We start from the raw sequence: 19,239 nt of genomic DNA on the forward strand, positions 1-19,239 counted from the left end.
ACCCAGGGATCTCTCAGGGCAGGACTGACGGGCAACCATTGCTGTTTGCAATGCTCTGCGATTCCCGGAGACCACACCCCACCCAATTTACAACCCCACCCAAGCTGTGCTCAGAGGCTTTTGCATATGAATGACCTGGCCGAGTGTACAAATTTTTGTGCACCGGGCCTCTGGTGTGTGTGTATGTGTGTACATATACATATACATATATACATATACATATACATATATTTATATATATATATGATAGTACCTACCTTATATAGTTGATGGAATAAGTGAATTAGTTAGCTCCCTATATCATCATTTCCATGAATATAATGATTATGTTTACTGAAAGCAAAATCATGTCATCTATTTAGAAAAGTATTAGTATAATGTTGGGCCAATAGTCCGAATATGGGAAATGGTATCTATACTGAGTTTTTAAGGGTACATGATTTTCATACCTTTAAAGTACAGTAAGAGTTTGGGATATTTACTGTAAATTTGAACCCAGAAATATTGTCTTCAATCCTAAAATAGCATATCTACATTTAGTCATTTAGGGAGACTACACAGTTCAATAGGATAGTTCTACAATGAACTTAATTAAATGCTTGTATGGAAAAATAATTGCCTTGCTGTTGGTGTTGATTATTGTGTAGCCAGTGATAAAATTGTTTGGTTAGGAATGTACAAATGGAATTAAAATCTTAATGGAAGCAAAGAAATAGTTTTCTAACATTGTTACTTACCTGATAAAATAAGCTTTCTTAATAGGGAAGAAAATACACAGCAGTTGCTTAAATGAGAGAATGAAGTTAATATTTTTAACATTTTTCCTTAAGGACCAGTGTAATTCGGAGAAGCACGCAGATGGAATTATAGTAAGTTTAATCTAATCTTTGTTTCCCTTTAATTCTGCAGAGTGTTATAACCAGTTATGTCAGGAGAAGCCTGAATTTCTACCTCTTTTTCAACGCAAATTCTTCTTTTCACCTCCTCATTGCTTTTTGCTGTTGACTCTTGCAATTTTCCTTGAGCTCCTAAAGTTGTCCCTCTTTCAGCAATCATTTGAAGAGGAAATGTTGATCTTAAAATTTTTCTAAATGTTGGTCCAGATTGAATCACTTTGCATGTGTTAACTTGAAGGATTAATTATGGTATGAATATGCATCTCTAATACTAAATAAGGCATAACTCACAATGCTGCATTTCTGATCAACTTTGTTCTCAGTTGAAAGCAGAGGGGGAGGGGTATATTGAGACACATCTTAATCTATTTAAATATGTTTATAGGTTTCTATTTTCTCATCTCTTATATTTTGATTTTTTTGTATTGTGTTAACTAGCATTGCTACTGTGGTATTATTGCATTTTTTTTGGAACGTAAACTTTTTTATTTACAGACATCTTCTTATTCTTTCCTCCTCGTTGGCTTTTTACTCTTCCCTTATATTCAACTTCCTCTCTATAAAGAAAAGAAAATGTTATTGTTCCCAGCTGGAAATAAAAATTAGAGATTGAAGGTTTGTGGCTTGAGATACCCTAGTTTTATGGTAACTGAGTGACTTCTGTTCAAACTGTGTTTCTGAAGCAGTCTTTTCTTTGTCTTAAGACTTTACAAACGACAGCTTGTCTGAAATCTGGAATCTTCAAAACCATCTCATGATTATACTTAAAAAGATGTTATCTTTATATTTGGATTAAAATGAAAAAAAAGTTAAATTTATCCATGATGTTTGCATATTTTTTAAGAAAGCAAAGAGAAACATTTTTAAAATTTGAATTAAACACAGTAGAATTTTTATTTCTCTTTTCACAGTGTGAGTTCAAAGTTTGAGTCATGATGATATACAATTATGTGGTATAAATACAATGTAATATAATCTCTCTTTGTGAGATAGCAAATAAGTTTGTAAGCCTCATGGAAAAAAAGACTGTATATGTTGTCTAGCATTTCATGGTCCCCAAAGAGCCTAAGGAAAATCATGTTGTCAATACTTTTTCTCTTTTTCCTCTGAACAAAATTACTTACTTTTGATTATGTTAAAAAATAGTTTTAGAAAGCATTAAAAAAAATGTTAATCATTTGCAATTAAAACGCCTACATTCCCTAACCATAGGAAATCTAAACTTGTAGAAAACAAACATATTTGATCATTTGTTTAGGAATGATTGCATTTTTCCTTGCGTTTTTATTTTTAAGAAAGAAAGGATTTTAGGGCCTTGGACCCAGACTGCTAGGACCCAGCCTTGCCATTCACTAGCTGTGACCTTAGACAAGTTACTTGACCTTAGAGTTTTAGTTTCCTCTATAAAGAAAGGTTACTAGTTCTACCTCAGAAGGTTTTTATAAGGTGCAGAGTGAGCTTACAGTACTCCACAAATGTTAGCTATACGTACATATATGTATATATAATTTATTATATATTGTATGGTATGAGTTTTAATGTCACAACAGAGTAGGGCTGTAGATTATCATTTGTTTACATTTCTCACACTCTGTAAATGCATTTGAAAGCAAATTGTAGAATGTAATTTGACATATTGACCAATTACTTTTATTGTTCCTGTCCCACCCCAGGCCATCACTGAACTATTTTCTGTGTCCATGGGCTTAGTGTAGCCTTTTCTAAGTGGTGGATCTAAACTTTATTCTGGCAGAGACCTATGTTTGAAATCCTCCGTTTCTTCATATAAAAATGCATCAGTAAGCTATGAAGTCTTGTTTTTAAAATGCTGTAGTATAATTTCTTGGTTTGGAATCAGAGAAATCTGAACATTTTCTCTCTCCAAAATCATAACTATATGTTTATGTTTTTCAAATCCTAAAAAAAAAAAATCTTCTTCCCACACACACCCATTTCAAAGAGAAGGTACATCTCTTTGCCTTTAGTGATTGTAAAACTAGGTGCCTGTGTTGTGGGGTAGACAGTACTGGGAGGTGGCAGTAGTATGGAATGGAAAGATTAGATCCCTTTTGGTGCCGGTACATAAGCTAGTCATAGGGTAATATTTATTCACACCAAAGCAAGAGAGCATTTCTCTTTCTTAGAGAAACAATATTTGTGGTGAATTTAACATTTGAGAAGCACTGAATTGAATTGAGAGGTTATTGTTTTGGCTTCCTGAAATCTTGCCACACCATTATATAATGCTTTCCAAGTTTTTCCATTTAGCTTTACCTTCCTATAATACAGAGATTCATTCATTCATTTTTCCTCCTTACTATGCTTTTAAAATAATAATAATGAGAAACTTAGATTTATGTATAGAAAAGCTGTTTCATTTTCTCTTCATGTTTTCATCAGCATATCTTTATAGCTACCTTCAGGACTTTGCTGTCAGAAATATGGGCAATTTTATACATTTGGGAGGGTCAGCGTTGGAAGGGCATTTAATTAAAAATAATTATAATGTGTTTCTTTATCTCAGAGTACTATTAATCCTGTAGATGCAATATATCAACCTAGTCCCCTGGAACCTGTGATCAACACAATGCCTTCCCAGACTGTCTTACCTCCAGGTATAGTATTTGGAAAGTGTTTCACAGATTCATTGCTGAGAAAAAACATAATTTGTATGACTGTCATAATAATCTTTGAGGGCTTTCTTTTTCTTTTAATACATAAAAATAAAAATATACAGCCAAAAATGAATTGGGAAATGATAGTATTTTTAATATTGGGGCTTTTTAAGTATACTGAAAGGGCTTTCAGTTTTCAGAGTGAGATGGAAAATAGACATGGTTACTAAGACCTGGATTAGCTGATGGGATAGAATCCTATGACTTGGATTTATGGCCACCAAGATAAATAATATACCTTGATCTGCTTGAAGGCAATCCAGGAATATTCTATTTTGGGATATTCTTTATAGCTCTGAATAATACAAATGGTTTCTTCATGGTGAGCTTTAAGATGAGAAAAGGAAGAATGAATTTCGTTATGTCTACCAATTAAATAGACTTGTGTATTTTTAAGTATAGAGTACTACCCAACTATTCTGATTCCTTTTGCTTTTTTGTTGCATCCAACATAACTGTTGTTGTTGTTTTTTTTTTTTTTAAATCCTCACCCAAGAATATTTTTCCATTAATTTTTTAGAGAGAGTGGAAGAGAGAGGGAAAGAAAGAGAGAAATATTGATGTGAGAATAACACATCAATTGGTTGCTTCCTGCATGAGCCCAACCAGAACCCGGGCCAGGGAGGAGCCTGCAACCGGGGCACGTGCCCTTGATCAGAATCGAACCCGGGACCCTTCATCCACAGGCCGATGCTCCACTTAGCCAAACCAGCTAGGGTGTAATTGTGTTCTTAATGATGACATGGTTCAGTCAGAAATTGTACTGGAAAAAAGAAATGACTTTTTAAAAATTACTTAAGAGTATGTGAAATCCTTTTGTGAATGTTTATATATCCTTAAGAGAATGCGCTAACATCTCTCATGGACTAAAAAGGAGATAACCTGCCCCCGGATATTATATGGTTTGATGCTTGGAAACACTTTATCATCAGAAATGTTTGATGTTTTTACAGAGCAGTTGTACTGAGATATTGGCCTACCAGGACTGGTCTCTTAATATCCTGCCTAGTGTTTTGAGTTTAAAGGGGATAGGATGTTAGAGAGGAGTAGCATGGAAGTTGACTTAGTGGAATACAGTTTTAGAAATTACTCATCTGTAGGCTTTAGAATCCCAGTTAACAGAGTTATGTTTAGGCTATTTCTGTAATTTATTTCACATGTTCAAATCTCCTAGAACCTGCTCAGTTGTGTAAGTCAGAGCAGCGTCCATCTTCCCTACCAGTGGGACCTGTGTTAGCTACCTTGGGACATCATCAGACTCCAACACCAAATAGTACAGGTACAGATTTATGTAATTCCTTTACTTCTTATAACTCCCCATTTACATTTAAAATTTATATTTGATTGCTAACAGGGAAAAGGTTGAAGAAATGTGTTGTATCTTTCTGTTGGAGATAACATATTTTTGCTATTACAGTTCTATATATGAAATACTTAATTTTATGATTGAACCAGGAGATTTAGTAAAATTATAATTTAAATAAAATAGAATATTATAGGATTTTGTTTTTTTTGTTTACCGTATGGTTTATTTTGAAGATTGACTTTCTTGAAAAACAAGTTAGACTCGTATACTTTCTTAGGAATCAGAAAATATGGAAGTACAGAGAACAGAAGCTGAAAATCTTTACTCTGTCTTCTGTCATTTGTGTACATGTATGTACATATAATCCTATGCTGTGCATTTTAATTGTTGTTTTTCTTTTAACCTAAATGAGATTTTGTGTTTCTGTGACTTTCTCTTTTCATATAACAGAGAACATTTAGAGAACTTTCCATGTTCATACAGTTAGTTCTAACGTTCTTTTTACAGCTGCCTAAATAGGTATCTCTTTTTCCACTGATGGACATTTAGGTTATTTCCAATATTTTCCTACTATTAGCAAAATTTAAGTAAAATATCCTTGTACAGCAACTTTAAGCATGAGTGGCCAAAAAAGGGGCTACATACCAAATCTGACAGTCTTAGGGGAGGCCTGCATGGTGGTCAGGTAATCACATCCTAGGCCGGTAGCTTTCTTGACAAAGGTCAACCTTTACCTTAAATAAGCCTGTAGTACTGTCTTTTAGCATCTAAGATAACATACACTTGGAATGTCAAAGTAATCTCCTTTATCTGACCCCATAGACTACACCCACCACAGCAGAGCAGAGAACACAAAACTCATTGCTACTTTGTTCTCCCAACACCATCTGTGTGTGCTATAAATGTTAATTATTAGCTATCTTGTACCCAGTGTCCCTTCATTTTACTTTTTATCAAATCGCAGAGATTTCCCCACTTTTCTTTCTCCCGCCTCCCTAATCTACCACCAGTGGATTTCATATAACCCTCCTTATGTCTTCTTTGATTCTGATGTATAAAATAAGTTGCAAAACTGCAATTCCCTGGAGGATTTTCTCAATAAATTGAGATTTTGCTCCCAGGCAGTTGTCAGTGTGGTTCAGATAAACTAAAAAAATTCTCTACAGGTTTGAGTTTCTTATATTTACATATATGTGGGGATTTTTTTAGGATTTATCAGTCTTTCATATTTTTACTGATTTTAGAGACAAAAAGGAATATTTTAGTTTGCATGTTCTTAACTCATTTAGACTTATTATTTTATCTCTAATTTACAGGAATGCTATCAGTGTTAGTATTGGATTTATTCCTTTTTTTAAAATGAAATCGATATATGTTGAGTGACCTGTCAGTCATACTCAAGGAATTACTTTAGTACTTTTGTCTCTGTTACACCTGGAGGCCAAAACCACTCTTGAGATCAGATAAGCTCCTGCAGTTGCTGCACAGATTTCTTTCCTGGGCAGTACTTTCACTGTGTTATAATGAAAATTTTTCCTTGTGATTTTAGCCTATTTTGAAATTTAAATTAGTAAAGGTGCTGGTGTTATTACTTTGGTTTTTAATATTCAATAGCAGAGGTCTTCTAAATTTTGAAAGAAAGCAAGCAACAATAGATTTCTTATTTGAAGCTCTTGGGGAAATACTGATTAGCAATTTGAATAATGAAGTTGAAATGTTTTATCTGACTTTTTCTGTTTTTTATTATCTGTGCCAAAGTCTTGTTCACTTTTTTTAAAAAAAAATCCTCACTGAAGCATGTTTCTTAATTTAAGAGAGAGAGAAAAACATCAATTGGTTGCCTCCCGTGCATGCTCCCACTTGGGATTGAACCTGCAACTAGGTATGTGCCCTGACCAGGAATCAAACCTGAAACTTTTTGGAGAACAGAACAACTCTCCAACCAACTGAGCCACCCAGCCAGGGCAACCTCATGTTTATTTTAAAAATTATATCTTAGAGTAGGTGGATTTAAAGAAATTTTAAAACTTAAATTAGTATCTAATTTATGTCTTTTTTATTTTCAGCCTAATTTCATTTTTTCCACCTTTCTTTCCTTTACCTCTTTTAGTAATACAAAAAAGAAATATGGAACAATTGAGAAAATAAATATTATCCTTTTCTTTCATAAGGAAAACTCAGTTCTTTTGTTTGCAGTTCCCATTCAAACTCATTTTCTTTTTGGACACATTTTACCTCGAGTATTTGCATTTTAATCGTTTATAATTCCTGGTCTTTTGATGTTGTTAGGATAAAGTTTCTTTCTCTCATCTTACTGCTTTCTTTTTTGGGGGGGAGGGGTGGGTAGGGAGAGAGAATTTAAAGATTTGCTAAGAGAAACTATCTTTGGCATTTCCACAATAAGCAATACTACCTTTTTAGTTAGTAAACATTTGTGTTATGTTTTTAAGATCTCTTTGTAAATGTGGCAGTTGGAGTGGCAGGTGGATATGCTCTATTGGGAATGGACTAAACATGCATGTGTGGCTCTGGATTCATTTTTATTGCTGCTGTTCTCAATTTTTTCTAGAACTATGGCCTTGGCTTTTAGATGGTCATCAGTGACTTAAATTTAATCTCCACTAAGCATCTGCAGTAGTTTGGCATAAACTGCCTGATAGCCAGCCTGCCTCCCTCCCGCCCTTCCTTCCTTCCTTCTTTTATTTTTCATTGATTTCAGAGAGGAAGGGAGAGGGAGAGATCGAAACATCAATGATGAGAGAAAGAATCATTGGTTGGCTGCCTCCTACATGCCCCCTACTGAGGATTGAGCTCACAACCCGGGCATGTGCCTTTGACTAGAATCGAACCTGAGCCCTTCAGTCCACAGGCCAACACTCTATCTACTGAGCCAAACCGGCAAGGGCACCTGATAGCCTTTGATGCTCAATAAACCCTTGTTGAGTTGATCTCAGTTCTCCATTGTTCCTGTTGATATTTGCATGGTTATTACTTTATTACTAGACAGTGAACCAGATGATCATCACAAAGATTAGGTGGTAGTCTTCTTTTTTAGATGTTAATTTCCATTTTCTTATTTAGACCATTGAAGAATAAAAAGATATTCCTCCTACTCTTTTCCTTTTCCACATTCTTTCTATAGTAGCCCTGTGTTTTTCTCTGCTCCTGAACCCCAGGCACCTTAGACTTAGATGGAAAAGAGGTGAGGAGTTTGGATGGTGAGTGCAGGACTTTTGTGTTTTCATGTGCCCACCAAACATTGACTAGAAAGAATGTGATATTCTGATCACTTTTTTAAATATTCATGTGGTCTTTAATATTTTTTCCATTTTGTATTCTTATTGGCTCAATACTGCATTTTTTAGGTTCTGGATCTACTATGTATAATATGCTAATTAGACTGGACATCCCCCCCGGATGACCTTCTGGACAAAGCCGGGGCTGTGAGGGCCGAGGCAAGCTGCTGGGCTGCAAGGGCCAAGCCCCTTGCACGAATGTCATGCCTCGGGCCTCTAGTATAAAATAAGAGCCCTGGCTTCCCTTTGGTGCTGGATATTTGTGATGGGACTTCCAATATGAGAGCTCACACATTGTAGTTATAACCAGAAGACTCCCTTCCTAATATTAAAGATAATTATAGAATGCAGACGTAACATTTTTTTCCCCTCATTTATTTAAAAGACTATGTCCTGCTCTGGCTCAGTGATTCAGTTGGTTGGAGTGTTGGCCATACACCAAAAGGTTGTGGGTTCAGTTCCCAATCAGGGCACATCCCTAGGTTGCAGGTTCAATGGGACCAGTATGGGATGCAACTGACTGATGTTTCTTTCTTAAATCAATGTTTCTCTCTCTCCTTCCCTCTCTAAAATCAGTAAAAACATATCCTCGGGTGAGGATTTTAAAAAAGCTAAAAGAAACCTATTTCATATTCTGTAATGTGATTTGCCTTTTTCTTTTCTAAATAATAATTTTCTTTACAAATAGCATGAGGACTTTTACCAATTTAACTAAGCTCTCTTAATTTTAGAAAGATCTGCTTTCATCCCATCTTCCTAATTTCTTCCCCTTTATTACCAACTTTGTCCCCTAATTAAAAACTTTTTAACTTTCTAGGCAGTGGGCACTCACCACCTAGTAGCAGTCTAACTTCTCCAAGCCATGTCAACTTGTCTCCAAATACAGTCCCGGAGTTCTCTTATTCTAGCAGTGAAGATGAATTCTATGATGCTGATGAATTTCATCAAGGTGGCTCATCCCCAAAGCGCTTAATAGAGTAAGTGGATGAACTAAGTATGTGTTTAAAACAACTCTCCTGATTTTTAAAAATGTAATTTCATTTTGAGGCTGGTTTTAATGACAGGCTCCCTTAAAAGTTATTACTTGGAAAAAGTAAGAAAGACAGGTTTTTTTAATTGACTCATTGAACAAAGCCAGTTCTATGAGACTGTTGATTTTACTCATGACTTAATTCAAATGGAATAAATTAGCATCAGCTATAATAATATGCCAGTATTGTTCATGGAACTCTGGGCATTATTTCTCTAGCACCAACATTAGGAACGGGTCAAATAAGAATGAATAAACTAGGAAGAATAAGAATATACAAATGAGGTTACCATTACAGTGAAACCTCAGTTAGCGAACTTAATTTGTTCCAGAAGGCTGTTCTAAAGAGATTGCTCGAAAACCGAATCATTTTCTCCCATTAGAAACAATGTAAATTCACTTAATCTGTTCCAGACCCACAAGTGATTCTCTGTTTTAACTTTTCTTATATACAGTCCATGTCTAACGCACTGTTTAATTTATAAATAAACACTTCTTATTGTATTACCCTTGAACGAATTTTTCATATATCACTGCCTCCAAAATGCTATCACTGGCTAACTTCTTTTTGTTTCTCCAAATCCACAACTATTCAGCTGCCTGTGAGTGTTGTTTTGTGAGCACTTTCACACCCTTAGCAACGTTAGAACTCTTTTGATGGCCTCTACATGTTTTAAAATTGTGCTAATGGAGTATTTCCAGCAACAAAATCATTTCTCCTTTGCTTGTTGCCTGAGAGACTCTTTGTCATGCTGAAAGGGTTGTCAGGTCAAAAACTGAAGTTTTGGACAACCGAGACATTTTTTCCTGTGAACAACTTGGGCAAGAACCAAGTTGTTTGAGATGGGAGACGTTTAGAACTGAAGTTTGACGGTACTTTTGTATTAGTTGGAGAGCTATAGTAGGTGGAGGTGAAAAAAAGACCCAGTCTCTGCCCTCTGGGAACTCACTATCTTTTGGGGGAAGAAACAGACATTTATAATCTAACTAGAGGCCCAGTGCACGAAATTTGTGCACGAAGAGGGGTGTCCCTCTCCAATCTTGGACCCCTGGAAGGATGTCTGACTGCCCTCTCACAATCCAGGACTGCTGGCTCCCAACCCCTCACCTGCCTGCCTGCCTGATTATCCCTAACCACTCCCCTGCCAACCTGATTGCGCTTAACTGCCCTCCCCTGAAGGCCTGGGTCCCCACCTCCCCCAACTGCCCTCCCTTTCAGGCCTGGTTCCTCTCAACTTCCCTCCCCTGCTATCTATCTTGTGTCCACATGGGGGTGGCCATCTTGTGTGTTGGAGTGATGTTCAATTTGGTATTACTCTTTCCGGTCACTCCCAACTGCCCTCCCCTGCCGGCCTGATTGCTCCCAACTGCCCTCCCCTGCCGGCCTGATTGCCCACAACTGCCCTCCTCTGCAGGCCATCTTTGACCACATGGGGGCGGCCATCTTGTGTGTTGGAGTGATGGTCAGTATGCATATTACCTCTTTATTATATAGGATGGTATACGTGCTTCAATAAGAATAAGCACAGAAAGCCAACGGAGCATTTTGAAGTCCTGAGAAGTCAGAGAAGGATTCACAGAGGAGGGGAGGGGATGTGATCCTAAGGTTCATGTGGATGAGTAGAGAAGAGGGACATTGAGAGAGAGGAGGGAGAAGTGGAAATGTTCTCATGGAAATGGAACCCTGTTAACGAAGGTCTGGAGTCCAGGGGAGCTTGATTGGCTGCAGCATAAGTTGTGGGGAATGGTTTAAAAAAGAACATGAGAGTTTGGCAAGGGCCAGATCATGAAAGAGTCCGTAACCTTTTACCAATTTTGAACATTTCCTCACTAGTGATGGAAGTTGCTGGTCACATCTACATTTTGGAAACAGTATAGAATTGAAAGTATAGTATTAAATGCAGTGGGGCTGCATAACAGGTAGGGAGACCAGCCAAAACGGGTATTAAGTTGAGAAATCTTGACAGCCTGAGCCAAGGTAATAGCAAGGCAGTGGAGAGAAGTGTGTGAATTCCAGAGATATTAAGCAGGCAGATTTTGATAGATACTGATTATGGGTTTCCCCTTATTAGAAAAGTAGAGGCCCAGTGCACGAAAGTTCTTGCAAGAGTAGACCTTCCTTCCCCGACTGCTGGCCCGGCCAGAATGATGGCCTGAATGACGGCCGGAAGATGTCTGGTCTAATTAGCACATTATCCTTTTATTATTATAGATATTTGACTTATTTTATATCATCAAATCAAAGCTAGATAACGAACTATTACATAGAAAAAAACTCCTTTTGCATGTAGAGTTATTTACATGATAGCTGATAAGCAAAATACTTCTTAGCCCTACTGATACATAGACTGCTGTAAGACTTCGGATTCTGGAATCTAAGAAAGAATAGGTTCTAAATCTGTTTTTCCTCAAAGGTGTGTGATCTTGATCACATTATTTAACCAATGTAATTCTTTCTTGTACGTAAAATGAGGACAATAATGGTTTCAACTTCAGGAATTATTGTGGACATTTAAATGAGAATAGTGTCTGTCAAGTGCTTACTATCTTATCTGGCCTGTAACAAGCACTCAATAAATGGTAACTTTTAGAAGGCAAGTTAACATTTATTTGCTTTAGTGTTCCTATGTTTGTTACAGATATAGTTGGCTTCATTTTTTTGTTGGGCATTTTTTCCAATACTCTGGCTTCCTCAGGAATTGGTACTACTGTTATACCTTGGGATTTGCTGTATAAAACATTACACATTTGGAAATGATTGTATGTGAATTTGTAAGTTTATAATCAGCCAGGCCTTAGACCTTGAACTTTGTTGTGTTTTTTATTTTAATAAGAAATATTGTGAAGGACTCTAGTACTCTTAAGTGTGCACATGAACTGAAAAGTACAATATTCATATATAATTTCATAATAACTGCCCAAAATTTCAAAATTCATAAAGGAAAATGACTATTGGATCAGAAAGTTTTGGATCAAATTTAACTTTTAAATGTGGAAAAAATGAAATGTATGTGATCTAGGTAATCATGTACTTTTAAGTCAGGACACTTCAGTTAAGGAAAAGAACCTACAACTTGAAAAGGCTTGCTTAACAGAAAGGGTAGCATGTCCATGTAGGGACATAAACTAAGGAGAAACCATTATTACTAGTTTGCCAGTAAAAATTTCACTTTAACTTTAAAAAATATTTCTTATGATGATGGGGCATGTTGTAAAGAACTTGTGCTTTGAAGCCAGACATGCATTTGAAATGGCTCTACTGCTTATCAGCTGTGTGACTTCAGGTGGTCATTGACCCTCTGAGCAACTGTATATGATGAGAATAATCATATCTAACTTGTAAAGTTGTTGTGGATTCTCTTGTAATTATAATTAAATCCAGAGCTTTAAATTTTTGGCTTAGTTTATTATGATCTTACATTAAATTCTATACAAGTTAGCCCATTGAATATAAATCTTTTCTGTATGCATATCATTTTGTCAAGGCATTGTTTTTTAACTATATTCTATCTTTTGTCTTGAACAAGGTAACTTATGAAATGGGTTTTTCCCATTTTGACCTTTATTGAGCACTTCTCTTGGCCCAGGCATGGTTTCTAATCTGAGTAGGGAGGAAAAGCACAGCATAAATAGATACGACCTTTGGAAATGCATCTAAAATAACATACATATTTTAAAGGATTTGGGGTTTTTAGACCAACTGGTTTTAAAGATTGACTCTATTTTGGTGATCTATCAACGGGTCACAAAACATTTTGGAGATTATTTTCATGCAGCTCTTTTATTTAATGATAACTTGATTTTTCTTTTTTTTTCTTTTCTTTTTTTTTTAAATATATTTATTGATTTTTTACAGAGAGGAAGGGAGAGAGAGAGAGAGTTAGAAACATCGATGAGAGAGAAACATCGATCAGCCGCCTCCTGCACATCCCCCACCGGGGATGTGCCCGCAACCCAGGCACATGCCCCTGACCGGAATCGAACCTGGGACCCTTCAGTCCGCAGGCCGACGCTCTATCCACTGAGCCAAACCGGTTTCGGCAGATAACTTGATTTTTCTTACCTATGTCTTTACTCATATTTTCCATTAACTCAAAACTAGTGAAGTAGACATTAGTTAAAGTACCTTGTGATGAATACTACTAAACTATCAAATAAGCAATATTTAGTTAACTAAGGATTTTTGAAAACTAGATTAAAAGAAGGTAAGTAACCAGGACAAACCATGTTTAAATTAGAATAGATATGTTTTAATATTAGAATAATAGGCAAAGGACGGAGAATTTTTAGGGTGAGAAACTTTACAATACTACAGTGTTGAAAAGTTGTCAAAATCCATAGAATGTACAGCGTCAAGAGTGAACCCTGATGTATATTATGGATTTTGAGTGATAATGATGAGTGTGATGTTGATAGTGGGGGAGGTAGAGCATTAGGGATTCTTGTACTTTCTACTTGGTTTTGTTGTGAACCTAAAACTGCTCTAAAAAATATAGTTTATTATTAAAAAAAAAAATCAAAAGTAGGTATGTAATCAGAGCAAACTATGTTTAAATTAGAATATATACATTTTGTACCTATAATTTTGTAACAAAATACTGGTTATATGTGTGTGCCATTTTATAAGTTATATATTAAATGTGAGAAATTTGGTTTCTATTTTTATATTTAATAAACTCTGACTTCTATTATTCTTTTATTAATGTACAAATACTTATTCTGGGTAAGTTATCTTCACATAACTATTGTATAATAGAGGAAGTGCTTTTACACCCTGTTAACCAGTTTGTAATACCAGTTACCATAAATTTACTTGTAAAAATTAATATGCTTTTTTATTTTGTAATTTTAAATACAGTTTTCTTATGACTGGGAAGAATGTAAATATCAATGTGGACTTTTATCAAAGGATCTCAAAAATATAGACAAGACCTCTTTCTGAGACTAAGTAATAGACTTGCCATTTTTGAGGTTCTAGAAATTGTTGCCAAGAATTATGACATACCTACATTTGTACAAAGTAACCAAATCAGAAAATGAACTCATTTTAAACTTAGACAAAAAAGCAAAACTAATTTTTGATGGCTTCTCAACATGGCTTGGTTGAGCACACCCTATGCAAAAAGCGTAAAACAAGAGACCTGGCCACCAAGCTGGGCAGTCTCAGATTGGAAGCCACAGGGAGAGAGTTGGAAAGTGTATACCTATATGTATGTATATAAGCAGCTAACTCTCAGAGTCTGGTTTGTCAGTTGAATATCTTAGTTTTCAAGTAGCTTTGTAGGTTAACGTCTTACTGTGATTCTAAGTTGCTTTCTTAAAAGATTTAAGAAGGTGATTATTATTTTTTTAGTTCCTCTGGATCTGCTTCAGTCTTGACCCACAGTAGCTCAGGAAATAGTCTAAAGCGTCCAGATACCACAGAATCACTTAATTCTTCCATGTCCAATGGAACAAGTGATGCTGGTAAGTGACCTTTGAGAATTTAACTTTTTTTTTTTCCTTAAAAATATGTGGGGGAAATTTGAAATACTGGTAGCAGCACAGATTGGCCATTTACCACCAGTCTAAGAAGATCTGTTTTATTTTAGACCTTTTCGATTCCTATGATGATAGAGATGACGAAGGGGAGGCGGGGTCAGTAGAAGAGCACAAGAGCGTTATCATGCATCTCTTGTCACAGGTTAGACTTGGAATGGATCTCACTAAGGTAAGAATCAAATTTGGCATTTGCTGTCTTAATGTGTGGATTCTTAGTGATGGTATGGTGAGTGTGCCTGCACATATGGTGTAATGACATAATTTCTATTTATACTTTGGTTTTGTTGTGATTTAACATATATTTAGATGAATAAACTGAACATTTTTATAAATTAATGAAATAAAGCTAGAATAATTTCAGAGGTAGTATGGATGGATGAAGATTTGGATTTTATTGGGGGCAAACAAGGACTAGTACTGGTTTTGGACAAAAACTAAAGCAGTATAGTGTACACAAATCAAAACAAGCAAAGTTCTGACCTTGGGGTTAGAGGACCTATGCTAACAACCTACCTCTGCTATTACCAAACCATGTGACCTTGAGCAAGTCCCTTCCATCATGATCTTTAGGTTCTTTTTATGCAAAGTGGACACACTGACTGACTTCAGAGTTGTAAGGATCAGAACAGATAATGAATGGAAAATTGTATGACACACATTCAGCCATACAATTACTGTGGTCTGGATTTACTAGTAAATTTGAATCTAATCTTGGTGCTCCAGAGTGCCGGATTAATTTAGGGGACTGGTGTATGGGTGCCTTTGTATATCTCTGTCACTGTGCTAACAGCCTCATCCTTTCACTTAATTTTCACCACAACACTACAAAGTAGGTGTTATTGTTCATTCATTTTATTGATGAGGAAACTAAAACTCGTGGATGTTAAGTAACTTGGATAAATCCTATTAAATAGCAGAAGTGAGATTCTGATCTGGTCTGTGATTTCAAAATCTGTAATCTTTCCATGCTGCCTCTTGTCTTAGAGAGTTGAGCTGCAATAGCTTTATATCGGTTAAGTTATTCTACCCAACTTTAGAAAGTTAATAACATTCAGGAGTCTTGCTTTTTTTATGACCAGGTCAAACTATAGTCTTTGTCAGTGTGAACCTCATTTTGGAGATTTAGAGAGTAATTAAGAAAAAAACTAATTCATAATATTTTCTAATAAAGTGTCTAAAATAAAACCTTCATAAGGATAGCACTAACTTGTGGAACCCAACATACTTGCCAGGAATGATCTAGATAAGAGAATATTTGTAGGAGTTTGCCCCAAGAATTTTTTTCAGTGTTCATTAGAGTGCATAATTGCTGAATCAAAATTTGCACTTCGCATTTTAAAGTCATAACCTAATTTTAGACGTTGACATTTATATTTTTTCGACATCTTCTACCTTGGTTGGTTTTGGTCTCCAATTATGGAAGACCCACCTAAAGGTGACTTGAAGGATACGAGGTTTATCACCTCACATAATGAGACGTCCAGGAGAGGAGTCCGGGGTTGGTGAGCTTGGTGGGCCAGCAGTGTGGGAATGACCTGCAGTCTCTGCTCTGCCGTCCTTCCATGCTGACCTCTGAGAGTGGTAGGAAGTTGTACTGAGTCAGCACATAAGCTTACCTGCCAGTCTGGCTAAATTTAGATTATGAGCATGTTCTGTGGAAGGAAAAAGTTTACTTAAATTGATAATAAACATCCTAAATGTTACCGCCAGAGTGCACCTTTCTCAGCTTGTGCTCCATCAGCACTCTGTATGCCCTCACCTCACCCAGCCACACTGCTCAGTTTCTGTCACACCCACTTTCCTGTCTCCATGTCCTTTTCCCCCTCCGATCTTCATTTCTTAGTCTTCTGTTTCCTCCTGTTTTTTATTACAGCCTTACTCTCCCCTAAGGCTTTTGGCTAGTGCCACCACAATGAATTGTTTCCCAGCTCCGCCCTCATTCCTGTCCCCCAAACAGAACATGATCCTTCCCTCTCCTGGACGTCCAGGGTAATTTGAGCATCTCTTGTATGATAACATTTAACACAGGTCTTAAATATGGTGGATATGCAGTAATTACTAAATTTAAAGGAATGTTTACTTATTAAGGTGCTTTTTGTTTCCCTAGTAAATTATTTATAATCTGATATACACTTAAAAAACTCTTCTTCCATTTCCTAATGAGATTTTTCCTTTTTTATTGATTATTCCTAAGCTTTCTCATTCCTTCTTCCCATATTCCAACTTTTTATTTGCTTTCTCCTCTGCCACATTCCCAGCCCCTCAGCATTTTTCTTCATGGGTTCAGCCCCATGGTAGAAATAGTTCATTGATCCCCATCCTTGTTCTCTTCACCCTTGGTCCTTCCTTCAGTTGCTACTATAAAAATTTCTTACTGTGTAATAGTAGCTGAGAATGCAAGTGTGAATAAGGCTGGTCCTTGTGTTCATGTCAGTTACTTGAGGACACAGATTCATAAGTAGATAAATTGCCTAGTGCATATAATGATCGAGAAGCATCAGCAGATAGGGAAAGTGCACAAACCCCCTCCCCAAAGTAAGACAGAGCCAATTTTGAATTCCCACATTAGTAACAGTACAGTAAGAAAATTTCTCACTCTCTTTGAGCTTCATTTTCCTCCCCTGTAAAACAGGGATAATAATTTCTTCACAATAGGGTTGCTGTACAATTCAATAAGATAACGTGTCTGTAATGCCCAGCAGGTATTAGGCACCCAAAGATTGTCTAGAGTAGTTTGTTGTTGTCATACTGAGCCAGGCAGCTAAAGGGAGGTTTCACAGAGGAAGTGGCTTTGAAAATTCAAAACCCCTCCCTGTTTTTCATCTGCTGGGCAGGATACTGGGCATTTCTGAATCAGAGCAGTTTGGGAAGTAGGTATGAGAAGCATGCCAGGGCAGTACTTGGTGGGTGTTACCATGATTAGAATGGGTTTTGTTTTTTTCAGCAGTGCAGCAGTCTGTTTCTCTGTAGTAGAATATGATACTCAAGGCTCAAATGTGTGTTTTGCAGGTAGTTCTTCCAACATTTATTCTTGAAAGAAGATCTCTTTTAGAAATGTATGCAGACTTTTTTGCACATCCGGACCTGTTTGTGAGGTATTTGATGATAAACACAGTAGTTTATAATTGTTAAAGATTTTACCAATAGCTTTCTGCCTTTGCAGGATAGATGGATTCCCGGCCTTTTAAGTATTTCTGGATGAAAGGCATTGAGTATTTTGTTTATACTAGAGGTCTGTCTGTTTGCTTAGGTTACATGGGAGTGATGTTGTTAGGCAACCAACATGTTAAAAAAAAAATCGTAAGAGCCCATTAATAGGTAGCCAGTATTTACAGAGTCACATCTATAAGCTTATTTGGTCCAGGACTGGTATTCACTGTTAAATTACTTACACATATCCTGATGAAGTTCAGTTAACTGAGTTCATCAAAACTTTCTAAAGCACCCATTGTTTCCTGTGAGCTGGAGAAAGAAAAAGTCAGTGTCTGCCCTTGAGCTTACAGTCTAGTTTCCAGATTATAAAGCTTGCAATAGTAGACATATGTACAAAAGACAGACGTCATCAGAAGGTGGAATTGCCCCTAACCGGTTTGGCTCAGCGGATAGAGCATCGGCCTGCGGATTCAAGGGTCCCAGGTTCGGTTCCGGACAAGGGCATGTGCCTTGGTTGTGGGCACATCCCCAGTGTGGGGTGTGCAGGAGGCAGATGATCGATGTTTCTAGCTCTCTATCCCTCTCCCGTCCTCTCTGTAAAAAATCAATAAAATATATTTTTTAAAAAAAGATGAAATTGATTTACAAGGAGGTGAGTTCGCATTGCTTTTCAGTGGTAGCAGACAATTTTCTTTGTGAGGGGATGTTCTGATCTGCTCGGATGCATTTGTTGGCTAAAGCCAAATACCAGTCACTGAGGTGTCACAGTGGGTGGACTCATTGGCTGACACTGATATGCATGTTTCCTTCCTGATGAAGATTTAAGAGACCCATTTTACCGATATCCCAAGAGAAGAACTTCAATTAATATGGCACTGTTTAATACATAATTGAACAAATAAAATGTAAACATTTATTGGTAATGTGTAAGTAAAGATTCAAAGTACCAGTTATTCTTTAGATATGGGTTCAAGATTTAAGAGTAGTCTTTATGTATGAGAATTTAAACTTTGAGGTCCCTTAGAGGAACCATTTAAAAATATTAAAAAGTACAACTAAAAAGCCAGTAGATAAGATTAAGTGGAGATCAAACCTGAGACCCGGAGAAACTAAGATGGCGGCAGAGATAAACACCGGGAAATTAATGCCGCTCACAACAATTGATTAATACCTCAGAGAAACAATACGGACTTCATCCAGAACAACAGGAAGCCTGGCTGACTGTAAATTCTACAACTAGAAGGAAGGAGAGGCACACTGAGACCCAGAGAAGCTGCAGAAGAGAAGCGCAGAGGTACGGGGCTCGCGCGCGGAAAGGGGCTGGCAGCCGAGGACGCGGCTG

At 36.7% G+C, this 19,239-nt stretch overlaps 1 protein-coding gene across 14 annotated transcripts in view; it reads left to right on the forward strand.

Annotated features, from left to right (window-relative positions):
- OSBPL9 (oxysterol binding protein like 9) overlaps positions 1-19,239 on the forward strand; it is a 132,785-nt gene that overhangs the window by 102,216 nt on the left and 11,330 nt on the right. For 9 of the 14 annotated variants that reach the window (XM_006768300.2, XM_006768305.2, XM_015566933.1 and 6 more), the window contains 7 exons: positions 831-869; positions 3,421-3,511; positions 4,746-4,850; positions 8,991-9,150; positions 14,557-14,669; positions 14,795-14,913; positions 17,754-17,839. In XM_006768300.2, coding sequence (XP_006768363.1) covers positions 831-869; positions 3,421-3,511; positions 4,746-4,850; positions 8,991-9,150; positions 14,557-14,669; positions 14,795-14,913; positions 17,754-17,839 — 713 coding nt within the window. The remainder of the gene's footprint in view (positions 1-830; positions 870-3,420; positions 3,512-4,745; positions 4,851-8,990; positions 9,151-14,556; positions 14,670-14,794; positions 14,914-17,753; positions 17,840-19,239) is intronic. The other 5 variants (XM_006768298.2, XM_006768301.2, XM_006768306.2 and 2 more) reach the window with 2 other exon arrangements.

The sequence above is a fragment of the Myotis davidii genome, unplaced genomic scaffold (genome assembly GCF_000327345.1).
Source record: "Myotis davidii unplaced genomic scaffold, ASM32734v1 scaffold79, whole genome shotgun sequence".
Lineage (NCBI taxonomy): Eukaryota > Metazoa > Chordata > Mammalia > Chiroptera > Vespertilionidae > Myotis > Myotis davidii.